At 55.4% G+C, this 13,107-nt stretch overlaps 1 protein-coding gene across 2 annotated transcripts in view; it reads right to left on the minus strand.

Moving 5' to 3' along the window:
• Positions 1 to 2,784: 2,784 nt before the first annotated feature.
• VAV2 (vav guanine nucleotide exchange factor 2) overlaps positions 2,785 to 13,107 on the minus strand; it is a 123,554-nt gene continuing 113,231 nt past the window's right edge. Inside the window, exons 18-28 of one of the 2 annotated variants that reach the window (XM_084494304.1) lie at positions 12,356 to 12,372; positions 12,055 to 12,076; positions 10,696 to 10,823; positions 10,418 to 10,492; positions 10,000 to 10,052; positions 9,122 to 9,238; positions 8,956 to 9,043; positions 8,743 to 8,866; positions 7,935 to 8,021; positions 5,926 to 6,080; positions 2,785 to 5,492 (exon numbers count right to left, since the gene is read on the minus strand). In XM_084494304.1, the coding sequence (XP_084350430.1) occupies positions 5,445 to 5,492; positions 5,926 to 6,080; positions 7,935 to 8,021; positions 8,743 to 8,866; positions 8,956 to 9,043; positions 9,122 to 9,238; positions 10,000 to 10,052; positions 10,418 to 10,492; positions 10,696 to 10,823; positions 12,055 to 12,076; positions 12,356 to 12,372 (914 nt within the window). In that variant the 3' untranslated portion in view covers positions 2,785 to 5,444. The remainder of the gene's footprint in view (positions 5,493 to 5,925; positions 6,081 to 7,934; positions 8,022 to 8,742; positions 8,867 to 8,955; positions 9,044 to 9,121; positions 9,239 to 9,999; positions 10,053 to 10,417; positions 10,493 to 10,695; positions 10,824 to 12,054; positions 12,077 to 12,355; positions 12,373 to 13,107) is intronic. The other variant, XM_084494303.1, reaches the window with a different exon arrangement.

Consider the following 13,107-nt stretch of genomic DNA (forward strand, 5'->3'; position numbering starts at 1 on the left):
GCGCCTCCTGCCCAGGACTCACCCCAAAATTAGGGCCTGTTTGGGCAGGAGGCGCAGGCAGTGCAGGCTCCTCAAAGGCGGCTCTGAAGGGCCGGATTCTGCTTTGGGGGAGAAATTTGGGGTGGGTGGAGCCGTGGCTGGGTCAGGGGCTGGTGAAGTTTGGGGCTAGGCAGCGTCGTGAGCCCTGAGTTTACTGCCTGAAGGCTGGGGTTTGGGGTGCTTGTGGTGGTTTGGGGGACTCGTGGTGGTTTGGGGGACTCATGGCAGTTTGGGGGGGGCTCATGGCATTCGGTGGCATCACTGTCCTAGGAGCCACCCCCATGTGTGTGCTGAATGCACGCCGTACGGGGGCTGCATCCAAATCGTCCCAGTTCAGGAAGGGGTTGAATAGCAGCCAAGGGAGGAGGGGGTAGCTGATCCAGAATTAGCCCAACACAGCCTTGCCTTTTCTTTTTTTTTAAAGACAAAACCAGTTTCTGGTTAAAGAGAGCCCAGCAAAGTAACCAAAGAGATGCGAACAAGTCAAAACTCCTGCCCGTGGTGGGGTGTTGCTGTCTGATGGAACCAAACTGTCTCGCCGGCATGTCCTAACTACAAACACAGCCTTTGGGTTAGAAAAGACCCAGAACAAAGCAAGACAAAGCATGCGTGGAGCAGAGCAGCCTGAGAAGCTCAGGATGGGGCAGAACAAGGCCCTGGCTCCAGAGTCTCCGAGCAGCGGGGCCCTGAGGGAGGTTAATGTTTTTGGTGGTCATAGAGGGGATGTGAAATGTTCAATCCTTTCCCTGTAATGCTTAGATTAATTAGGAAATAAAGGGGCAGAGCGGTTTGCATGCGCCAGCTGGAGCTTTCCAGGTCACAGAAAGCATCACGGCTGATGCACACATGGACTGTCCGAGCATGCTGCAAGGCTGCAGCGGATCAGAGCGTGCACGAAGCCACAAGGACGTGCCATCACCATCACCAAAGCCTGCACTGGCATGCACAGAACCCTCTTCACACCTTGCAGTCCGAGTTTGGTGTCAGGAGAGCACCACAGCTGCAGGACACTGAGCAGAAAGCACCCTCGACCCCGTGCAGTCCGTAGCTTGCCGAGCTCTGACCTCGCCACCCCCTGCCTCAGTTTCCCCACCCTGAGCTGTTAGGATCCTTTGCTCTGGGGTCCCAGACAGCCACCGTGCTGGTGCCCAGGGCTGACCAAGGTGCCCGTGGCAGGGAGCAGCGGGGCGGTGGAGGGAGGTGGCCACACGCTGGCCGGCCACAGGCCACCGGGGCCATGGGGCGTGCTGGGGGCCGCGGCACGGAGCAGGAGCGGCTGTTTGCAGAGGGCAGCCAGCAAACGCAACCACCCCTCGGCGCCGTGTTTGCTCAGAGCCCCGGTGAGCCCAGCTCATGGGGCAAGATTATATCAGCAGCTGCTATTGCTGCAGAAAAAAAAATGATAAAATAAAATAAAACTTGTGTCTGGCGCAACCGCCTCCTCCCTCCAGGGTGCAAGCAGACAAGGGGCCGCGCAGGGCTGGAGCCAGCTGCCAGCCGTGGCTGGGGGCTGGAGATTTATCGTCCTGTTAATGCCCTTGGGAAGGCTGCTCCTGGTCTGGTTACAGCGCCTGGCTGGGCTGGGCACGGGGAATAAACGCCCCATTTATCCCCTCCGTGCACACCCTGGGGGGGTTAGATGGAGCCGAGCGGAGCCGGCTGTCGCGGCACCCACCTGGCTGAGACTGCTCCAACCACCCCCGGAGGGTTAGATGTCACCAGCTGCCACCGAGGAGTGGGGACACCCCTGGGGTGGCAGTGACATCCCCAGAGCCAGGAGGACCTTGTGTGGAAGCAGATTTCTGCGTTTACCTGCTCTTGCACCAGGCTCCAGCGCTGTGGGTGTCCCCCAGCGGTACCCGAAACTGCGCAGGGCTGAGCTGAAGCCCATCGCTGGCAGGGAAGCCAAGTACCCAAAACTGCTATTTCACACGCAGCGTGTGTTGGAGAGCCTTCCTGAGGCTGAACAGCAATGACAGGGAAGGGGTTTGTGGCAGACAGGGGTTGTCACCTCCACCAAGGTGCAGCATCTCCCCAAACCAGCACCCAGAAGTTAGCGCCCTGCTAACACCCTGTCTCTGTGAGTAAACCCCTCCTGCTCAGCCCTACAGCTTTCAGCTGACCCTGTGAAAGTCCAAGCAAATAGAACCAAGCAGTGGGGTCTCCGAGAGCAGAAAACAATAAATGCTGTTATAAATTAAACGCCATGGCAGCTCACTGTGGCATCTCTGGGGTGAAACCTTCCCTTGCTTCCAAAAACACCTTGGGCAGCTCATCACGAGCGACCGTGTGATTTTTTTTTTTCCTTTTATTTTTTATTGCTCTGGAAAATGCTGCTGTGTGTAGGGCCAGGTGGGATTTCAGAACATGATACTCAGAAATGAATAAAAGCCCTGAAAATCCCACCCAGGCACAGGGGCAGGAATCCGGGACAACTGCACCGGGAACAGCTGCGGGGGGAGCGGTCTATGGACCAAGAGGAGGGCAGCAGGCGTCCCAGGGGGGCTGCTGCAGCCTTGCCTCGCTGGGAAGAGCCGTGTCTGAACCACAGGAGCTGGGTTTTGGAAGGGCTCTGAGCACTGACCATCAGAAAGGCTTCAACCCCATAAGCATCCATCTCCTGGAGTGGCCAAATGCCCCCTCCCTGTGGCATTAAAGGGCTTCAGGGACAAGAAGCCCCCCCACCCCAAAACCCAGCCCTCTGGCCCAGGAAGGGACACAGGTTTACGGGCAGTAAAGATCATGGCTGGGGAAAAAAATAAAATTATCAGCAAAATTACACTTTATTTTATTTTTTTGTTGTGGAATTTACTTGGATGTATTGTAACTTAAAAAGGTCTGGAAAAACCACATGCAAAAGGGTTTCTAAGTAGCAGCTAAAGTTTCTATTCCAGCATTACAAGCTACTCCAAATGATTTCCAAATTCCCAGCTACCAACTATTCCATAAACAGTTTGATCTTTAAATCCCCTCCACCCGAGCCCCTTCTACCTCAGTTAGTGCAGTGCAAAGGAAAAACCCAAGGAATTTACATATTATTTTCCAACGTATCCCATTGCAACTCTGAACGTCCCGTGATGAACTAAAATATATATACAATTTTCTCACCGTCATAAAAAAAAAAAAAAAAAAAAAACATTTCCCTTCTTATTCACAGATATATACCGTGGCAAAATGGCTGAAGAATTACTTACAAACGAGACAATCTTTTGAACAAGTTTCTTACAACAGTAAACACGAGGGGGGAGACCTGGCTGCAGGAGGGGGCTCGGGGCTGGGCTGGGGGGCACGGGAGCAGCGCCGCAGCCCCCACGGTTGGGGACGTGCCCACCACCGGCGTGGGGAGCACGGCTTCTGGGCTGGGGGGTGGCGTAAGGCTTTAGCTGTGTCTGAGGCAGAACATCAGCAGTCATTTTCTCTCCGGTGTGTGCGTGTGTGCGCCTCACCTGCTTTAAAAATGCCCTGGGTTATGCCAAAATGACCAAAATCGGAGCGTGGCCCTTCAAAGGAGAGCCTCGCTGGCTGCACCGCGGGGTTTTCCTTGCAGAGCACGGCCCGTTCAGCTCCTTTCGCAAACAAGACTCCTTGGATGTACCCCGAGCTGAGCACCGATGGCCTGGGAGAGGGTAGCACCGAACAGTACCTTGGTAAAGCCACGAGCCCGGCTGGTCCCCGTCCAAAGGACACCCACCCCGCTCCCCACGCAGCCCTTCTGCTCCTGGCCCTATCCAGGAGCACCGGGGAGCAAACTGGCCTGGCTCCGGGCTTCTCACCGAGCCACAAAGTTCAGTCCCCCAGTTAATACATTTCCCTTTTCAGCCCCAGACCTTTCCATTTAATATCCTGAGCAGGGCACTGCTGCTCCACGTGACTCGGATGCAGCGTGGCACTGGGTGCCAGGGCTGTCCCAGCACCGCGGACCCCCACGATGCCAGCACCCCCCAGGTTTGTGCTAGCACGATACCCACAGTGAGACCACCCCAAAGCGCCAGGGGACCAGCTTCGGGGCATGGAAGCACCAGCTCAAAACGCCCCTTCTTCAGAGAGATGGGAGGGCATTTCCCAGAGCTCAGAAACAGGAGACAGGGAAGTTGTTCCTTGTTTCACACACACACACACGCACACACACACGCAAGGATTTGTTCAAAACGGAGCATTTCGGAAGGAAATGCTGGAGCTGGATGGCAAAGCCAGTGCCCGGCGGAAGATGTTGGCCTGGATCTCCACCCAGCAGCACTGCCTATCAGCTACGGGGGCTGCGAAATGGGAAGAACGAACTCGGATGGACGGGACGTGGGACAAAGTGGCAATGCACAGACAGACGGACCTTTCCCTCAGCAGCAGCAGCAGCAGTAACAGCCTGGGGGAGGAAGAGAGGGGACGACGCTCACGACCCCCAAAAGTGCACACAGCTGGGAAAGAAGAGATGCTTTCGGGACTCGTTGAGATAAAATCGCGACTCGGGAACCGTAGCCCTTACTCATGTGGGTTCACCCCATGAGCTCAGTGAGGTGGGACGTGAAATGGCTGCCAGGAGAATGGACCTTGTAGGGGTGCTCCCGCTCGCCCGGTGGCCTCCAAAACTACTTTGTGGCAAGGCATGCCTCCAGTCCTGCAACGTGCCGAGCCCTCCTGGGAGCCGCTCAGCACCCCGGGCTGCCCCCTCCAACCTCAGCAAGGCGGGGGGGCTGAGGGAGCTGTGCACAAAGGGGCTTGGGCAGCCCGCAAGGCTCCGTGCCCTCCTGCTCTGACCTGAGGGTCTGCTTCCAGCCTACATCCGAGGTCCGGCCGCGCTCCTTGGTTCACAGCTGGCATCCTCCAGAGACGAACAGAAGCTGCTCCTCGTCCTGAGCAGGGTGTCCCTGCTTTGCTCCCTCGAGTGCCATCCTGATGTGCAGCACCGAGGCAGCGCAGGGCAGGACGGCCGAGCCACCCCCTCCGCCCCGGCCCCCCGTGCGCCCACCTCTGCACCCCCAGGCCTTCAGCTTCTCCTCCCACCGCCACCACGGTGGGCTTTAAAACACTTGTAGGAACACAGGTCTGGACACCATCCCGGGGAGAGGGACAAGCACAGAGTCTCTCAGCTCCGTCCATGCAGGGGCGTGCGGCTTTCCTGGGACTTCTGCAGCTGCTCCGCGTGTGTTACCCCCCCCCCGACCACCCGTCTTCTATACACGTCGCACGGCCGGGGCCAGCGGCACCCCCCAGGCCCGCACACACACACGCACACACACTGTACAGAGGAACTGGTCGCTAAAGAGTCTGCGAGGAGCGGCGGCGCTCTCGGCAGTCCTGGCAGGAGTCCCACCGCGCCGCACGTGGAGCCTGGGGGCCGGGACGACCGTGCACGGGCTGCGGCGGCTCGCTCTGGGCGCTCGACGACTTTCCAGCAGGCATCCCCGCAATCATTGCACCCCTTCCTCTTCCACGTACGTTGAGGGGAACCAGCCAACCTGCGGGGGAGACGGAGAGGTGAGCTGAGGAGTCGGGAGGCTCGTGTCCCATCTCCAGGAACTGTTCTGGTGCCACCATGCGGCGTTCCCAAAGAGTTTTTTGCACGGTGCTGGACACAGCCCTATCCCTGCGTCAGACCCTCTGATGTTTAGTGGTGATGGGGAGGTGGTGCAGCCATTCCCAAAGCTTGCACGGTGACCCACAGCTAGCAGCTGTACATGGCTGCAATAAAGATGTCAGGAACGTGTCCCCAGTGCTGTGATCCCTGTGGGACACCGGTGCAAACCTGCAGCCTTTCCCCAGGCTGCTGAACCTTCCCCTCACAGAACCACTCCTGCGTTAATTCCCCAAACGCAGGCTTGGGGAAGAGCAGATCTGGACATCCCCCGGACCACACGGTGAGAAAAGGGACAAGACACCAGCTGCGCTTACTCTTCCATTGGTCTCCCCCTTCCACCAGCCCTGGTCGCCGCCGATCCTGCTGTAGATCTTCACCACGTCGCCCTCTCGCAGCGACAGCTCCCGCATGTCCCGCGCCGCGAAGTTGTAGCGTGCCACCGCCGTCCCTATGACCCGAGGGGTGAACACTGCGAGGGGACAGAGCAAAACGTCAGCAGCAACCCCACCGAGCAGCCGAAGCCTGGGGAAAGCTCGGTGGGGTTCAACCTGGGTTTTCCATCGTGGCACCGGCTCCCGTTGCAGTGCCGCGACTCGGATCGGCTCTGGTCTCATCTGAACTGGTCAGACTGGGGTGGTCAGGGGTGAACTGAATCCTGCTGGGGATGTAGAGCCCTGGGGTCTGAGCAAGGGTAGCCCCCTCTGGCTGCCCACGAGGGGCTGGGACCCCTTGGTAGGGATTGCTAGGGTAAGGGGCATTTCTGAGAAGGGAAGGAGGTGGCGTAAGGGAAGATTGCATAGGAATATATAATGATTAACGATGAAACCACGGAAAAATCCTTTTCCACCATTTACACCGGGTCTGGGTGCCGCACAGCTCCCCACACCTGATGGGACCACCCTGTCAGAAGGAGATTTGGCCAAGTCTGCTGGTGTTTGAACCACTTCGAAAAACTGATTTATTGGGATCTCCTGGAGATGCTGAGTGGTGGATCTCCATCACTTCAGGCAGGGAAACGTGGGGCAGAGGGGAGGAGAGATGGAGCCCTGTGCACAGAAGAACAGCAGGGGACCGGGGAAGAGCAGGGGCAGCGCTCGGCTTCCCTGCCCTGGCACCTGGGCAGGGGAAAGGAGGGCTGGAGGGCAAGGGTGGGAGGGACAGGATGGGTCCCATCACTGCAGGGCAAGCAAAGGAGGGAAAAAATGCACATTCTGGGGAGTTTGCAAAAAGAAAAGAAAAGAAAAAAACACCTTGAAGGTACATCAGGTGTTGGTGAAGCAGCCCTTTTTGTCCCAGGATTTGTCACAGTTAATTTAAATTTTAAAAAGTTTGCAAACCAAGGTTGAACTAAGTTTGAGGGAAAGCTTTGCCCAGATTTTCAGCTCTCGGGATGGACAGAGATGAGGATGGTGATGGAGGCGGTCCAGACACACAATGTGCAATCACTGGAGGGCTCGTTCATCCCTGCCAGGCTGGAGCAAGAGTCACGACAGCTTTGAACTCTTTCATCAGGAGCTTGCTCAGAGCCCATTTCTGCAAAAATTCACTTCTGTGATACTTTTTATGCAGTTTAAGCATCCCAAATTCCCTGTTACTTTTTAATACCTTGAAAAGTTGTGTTCTTCCCAAACACAGCATTAAGGAAAGCACATCTGGCTCTGCAGATGGTTTTCCCTGCCTAGCCTAAAGAACATGCTGAAAGGTAAAAGCATAGAGAGGACACATTTTTGCTCTGATCCCTGATAAATAGGGAGGAAGACACTGCTCTGTAATTTAAGGCCAGAGCTCCACTGCACTCTCCGTAGGGAGCTGAAGCCACAGAACATTTGACAACCCAGGTTCCCCATCTCTTTGGCATGGAGCCCCTGAGCAGGCTGAGATCCCAGAGCTCAAAAGCTGCTGGACATTGAGGTGGTCTCCTTGCACAGCAAGGAAAACCAGGCTGAAAGATGGTGAGATGCCGATGCTCATTCGGTGAAACACACAGGATTAGCAGGTCGAGCTTGAAGTACATCATGAGATCCCAATGCGCTAGAGTTGTTTTTCATTAATTTAAATCCCCTTTCTCATTAGCAACAACTCCGTCTTCTCCCTGAGTTAATTTTGGGGAGAGGGGGAGCGCATTTTGCTTCCAGAAAAACCTTGGTTAATTATAACGTGTTTCCAGGCTGTGTCCCTGGCAGGGCAGTGCTGGGGACCCCCTGAACTGCCTGCAGGTGGCTGGAGGGGTGGCAGAGGGACGGCAGGGACCAGGCAGGTCGCGCTGCGATGGCTTTCAAGCTGGGGATGCTGCAGGTCTCTCCGGGGGGAGAGGCGCTGGTACCTGACCAGAAGGGACTGGAGGAGCTCTGAGAAGAAAAGTTGAGGCCCTGAGGACTGAGAAAAGAAAAGTTGTAGGAAGCGCAGGAGGCTGCAAAGAGGTTAGAGAGAAACAGAAAGATGCAGAACACGCATTAAAAGGGAAATAAAAAAAAAATAAATAAATTGTAATGCACAATGCTGTAAAAGCCGACGAAGAGATACAGGGCAAAGCATGCAGCAGGTCTCGAGCGCAGGCTTGAAGCTGAGACAGCTGGTGGCAGATCTGACCACAGCCCTCAGCCTAGGGGTGTATTTGATTGGAAAAGATACTTAATCAGCTTTCTAAAACTATTTTCCATTGGTATTCTTTTTAAAATACATCATGGAAAAAGTTTTAAAAGAATATTTTTTTCCCTGTGAAGTAGTTTCTGCTCTCAAGCCTTCACACAAAACATTTTGCAATAGTGCAAATTTTGCTTTCCGTTTACTTTGACGTTTCTTTGGCTGGCAGACTTGCTCTTTCTCCCACCAGCCCCACTACAGGAGTCCCTCTGGGACTCAAACCAGAAGTGACAGTGAAACCAGAGCCACCAAAACACACGCACGCCATGACACAGCCCACAGCTCACGCCGTGTCTGACCATGACAGGCAGGACCCAGTGTGCTCACGCTGCACCAAATGGTGCTTAAAATGGTGTGGGAAACCACGAGGGGGAAAGCAGCTAAAAGACTGCCTGGGTGGCTGCAGCTGTAACCCCCTTGCTCAGACCGTGCCCGCGAGGATTTCCATCAGGAGCATGACGATGCCTGCTGGGGAAGCCAAGTCTTACCTGGAGAGCGGGTGAAGGTTCTGGAGGTAGAGCGTTCCCGGGATTTATAGGGGTATTTTAGCGTTGTGTCCAGCTGTTTGAAGCTCTCCTTGAGCGAGTGGCTCTGGTAGTACTCAACCAGCTCCTGCAAAGGACGGGGGGCACTTGGCCGGGCGATGCTCTGCACAACTGGCAGCAGCCTGCCGCACGGCCCCAGGGGCCTCAAGGACATACCAGCAGGCTTTCGAACTTCTTGGCTTCCGTGATGTGAATCCAGTTGTCCTTCTCCACCACCTTGATGTGCTTCACTTCCTCGTTGAACCTGTGACAGGAGGCGAAGACGTTTAAGAAAACGCATGCTCGTGCTCCGACCCCATCCGTCCTGGTAGCTCGCACTCACTTAATGCTGATGGCAAAGCGTTCGGCCTCGGCTGGCCGCTCCCGGATCAGGTAGGTGCCGCTGACGTGGGCCTTCAGCAGGTTGTCCGTCTGCTGCCGCTCCATGTTCCCTGCGAACCTGAGCCCGAGGTGCTGAGACCTGTGCTGAGCACCCCGCAAAGCCCCCGTGAAGCCCCCGCGCCGCCCCACGCAGCACCCTGCTTCCAAAGCAAATCTCCTCCCAGGATAGTGCTTCCTTCAAGCAATGGCATGTTGTAGGCAAAAGGTGCATCTCTTTTAAAGGTGTGAGGGTCTTTTAAAGGTGTGAAGGTTGGGCAAGTAGAAAAAGGGGTCTCGTCTGAACCTCCACAAGCAGAAACAGAAGTGCCCAGAGATAAGAAGCTACCACTGAGCAGAGCAATGAGCGATGCCCTTTGAATTCCCCCCTGTTCCCAGGGCACCTAGAAAATCCCACTGCTTGGGAATTGTTCTCCAGGTTTCAGCGGGAGCTGCGGATAATTTAAACTCATGCTAATTTAGACTCATGAACTTGAAAGCCTGGATGGAGCCAGCAGGAAGAAGCAGGAGGAAAGGGAAGCAAAACCTCTCCTGACAAGGTGGGAATTTCTTCTTCCCTCCCCATATCATTTTCTGGGCTCAGAAAAAAAAAAAAAAAAACCACGAGGGGGAAGAAAGAGCAGAATCTCTCCTTTTGTCCCTCTCCATCAGTGATGAAATCCCCACAGGCGCTGTGGGTTTCAGTGCCTGGAACCAGTGCAACTGTGACAGGACACAAAGCATCTGCAACACGTACTCGGCTCCGTGTCAGAGTGGGTTTGTGACGGAGCAACAACTAAAAAGCAAAGCCAACGCATCTTTTTGGCTTTCAGGGGGACTCACCACGGGTACGCCGTGTAGTCGATCTCCCGGGATGGTGGCCGGCTGTTGGGAGGCTGCAAAGAGAGCACGGCTCGTTACTGCGAGGGCAGTGTTACAGCCAAGCCACCCTCCCTGCCCAAAACACCTGTGATGAGCACGCTGCATTTTTTGTTATCTGAGCCTTTTTTGAATTTGGAAGTGCCTGACAGCACTACTGAACATAGTGCGGGGCAGTTCTCTTGCACTGCAACTGATACGAGGCTCCTGAGGTGGCACCATGGGCTCACTGCAGGGCAGGAATTGGGACCAAAAATCCCACTGGGATGGGCTGGGGAGAGCCAAAGGCCTTGTTGGGGCATCTCTTGCCTCCCAAAGTGCAACAGAAGTTCCCCTGCCACCCAACCGTAGCCCCTGCAGGTGCTCCTGGCTTAGCACATACCCTCGCGTCCACAGGGCAGGGCTTTACTGACGAGCTGGGGAAGTAACCCGACTTCTTCGTCTGCAGCAGCCGCCCCTGCAGAACACAGAAGGTGGAAATCAGCTGGGGATGGGCAGAGGAGCAAGGATTCTGCTGTGTAGGGCTGGGGACAGACCCCACTGCAGCTGCCGTGGACCCAGCCCGGCCCCACAGTACGGGAAAGGTGACAAAGGGAAGGGACGATGCAGGTGACACCAGTTTGAAACTTGCTGAGAGCTCAGCGAGGAAAGGGCCCTCACCTCCCACCACGGCGAGTCTGGGTCCCCCCTCAGCAGCTCGATCACGTCCCCAATCTGAAATGTCAGCACCGGTTTGCCGGGTGGCGCTGGGTTCCCGTGGTAATTCTGTACTGCCACCATTTTGGGACCTGGGAGGAGAGACACAAAGCAGTTTCCTGCTAAGTCCCTGCTAAGAAAAAACAAAACTGCAATAACTCCCCTGCTGTCTGCTGTTCCTTATCCGTAAACCACAAATCTAACGGCACCAGCAGACAGGAATTTGGGACAGAAAGCATGAAAACAAAAGGGATCAGCACCCACAGCAAACAGTATTGGCTCCTAAAGTTACATGGATGACCGAGTTCAGTGAGTGAAAACAAGCCAGCGAGGGACTGAGCCAAGCCAAAGCTCCAACTCCAAACCCTGCACCCAGGTTTGAACTTTGCTGTCGCAGACAGGCTCTCAACAGGCAATGCCCGGTCAGCACTGAACCTTGCCAGGTCCAGCAGCGATGCCCGTGACCACAAAACGCTTGCAAAATGCTTGCAAACAGGCGTCCTGCACTGGATTTCTGTAGGACCTGGGACCCGAGCACCTCTCTGTCCCTGGGAGCTTGCAGCCAAAGTCCAGTTGTCTTGCAAACACCAGCAGATTAAATAAGCTTCACAAACTGCACGAAAACCACAGTGTTTATCTTCAAAATGCTCCCCCACCTCTGCCGCCAGCTGCCTCTCCCTGCCCAGAGAGAGCTCTGTGCTCTTGCACTGTGTTTCCAAACCAGCAATTTGATTCAAGTTTCTTTTTGCCAGGCTTGGCTTTCCTTTCAACAGGAAAAGCACAAAAACAAACTGTTCCTTCTCCTTTGAGACAGAGCACGGGCAGGGTGGGCCCAGGGCTCCCCGTCCAGGTTAGTGTGAAGTGAAGGAAAATAAAATAAACAAATATATGAATAAAGTTGCAGCAAGCATCCCGACTAACAGTCTCATCTGAGGGCAGTGCCTGGGGCTGTGCATCCCACGTGGGTGGGAGGATGTTCCCCTGTCACCACCAGCGCCACTGTGGTTTGCTTTGGAGGAAGATCTGGCACAGGTTCGCCAAGCTCTCCTCCTCTCTCTCTGGGACAGGGAGTTATTTACGGGGTGGAAGCTCTTCCCTGGTGGGTTAGGGGCCGAGCACAGGGAGGAGACCTGGCAGTAAGTGCAGCTTTGGAGGGCAGGAGGAGAGCCCCAGACATCCCGTTCTGTCCCGTCCCATCCCATCCCACTGCCTGGGATCCCAAAGCTCCATTCCCAGGAGCTTTCCCCACCCCATGTGCTCAAGTCTTGGTGACACCTTCAGCTACCACCAAGATGCCCTCTTGCAATACAGCAATGCCCTTACCGGGTCCAGCACTCAGCAAATCCTGCAAAGAGAGAAGAAAAAGCCCCCGTGAGGACACAGCAGCCCCAGCTCTCACCAGTTAAAGACAGGGTGATGTGAAACCAGGTGCTGGCACCTCCCAAGGCCCATGGTGCTGTGTAAACCAGGCCAGTTTTAGCCGTCAGTCCCCAGTCCTGTCCCCAGAGTGCCTGGGACCCCCGAGATTGGTGCTGTGCCCCCCCAGGAGCTGCCCGTGCCCAGACCAGGTGAGGACATGGGCCTGCCCCATGCAGAGAGGGAAAAGGGGCACTGAGCAACGTACCTGCTCTGCTGAAGAACCTGCAAGAGACATGTTGAAACAGGTGGTTAATTTAACAGGCCATAAACCCCTTACTTCTCTTGGTGCCATGAGAATTCATAAAGTGGCATCAACATCTGGCCAGAACCAAAGGAGAGCCAGGCAGGGGCTGGGGCCACTGCTCGGCTCAGGGCCTGGTGGCAAGAGACGAGAGGGGCTGGAGCTGGCCTGGCCGTTTTCTCATTGCACCAAAAGTTTTGAAATTTCATTTGTTCTCCATTCCCTTCCCAAACCCCTTCCGATGCTGCTCCACGAAAATCCCCCATATCCTCCCTGCCACAAAGCTCCAGTGCTGAGCTTTGGTCACAGGAGCACCAAAGATCTGCCCAGATTAGCTCGGGGACAGGGATTTCTGCCTCCCACACCCCAGCACTACAGGGTCTGGAGGCTTCTCCCCCTCACCACAAGCGTGAACCCTGCAGAGCTCACTCCTGCGTGCACCAACCAATGTTTTCAGATGGAAAAGTCATCGGCCAGCCCCCTTAAAGGCCTTTTCTCACCCCATGTGCACCCCACAGCGCACAGAGTTCCTGTGATTTGTGGCCATACAGGGATGGGACTGTTTGATTTTTGGTGTTTTGTTTGTGTTTAAAACCATCGGCCTTTATGAACTGTAGCCCTGAGAAGTGGCTGGCAGCATCCTCAGATTTTGGTAGGTGTTAAAACAAACAGCTGACGGAGCTGTCTCGGGAAGACCTTTGGGATCATGGCATACA

The sequence above is a fragment of the Aythya ferina genome (genome assembly GCF_964211825.1).
Source record: "Aythya ferina genome assembly, chromosome: 20".
NCBI lineage: Eukaryota > Metazoa > Chordata > Aves > Anseriformes > Anatidae > Aythya > Aythya ferina.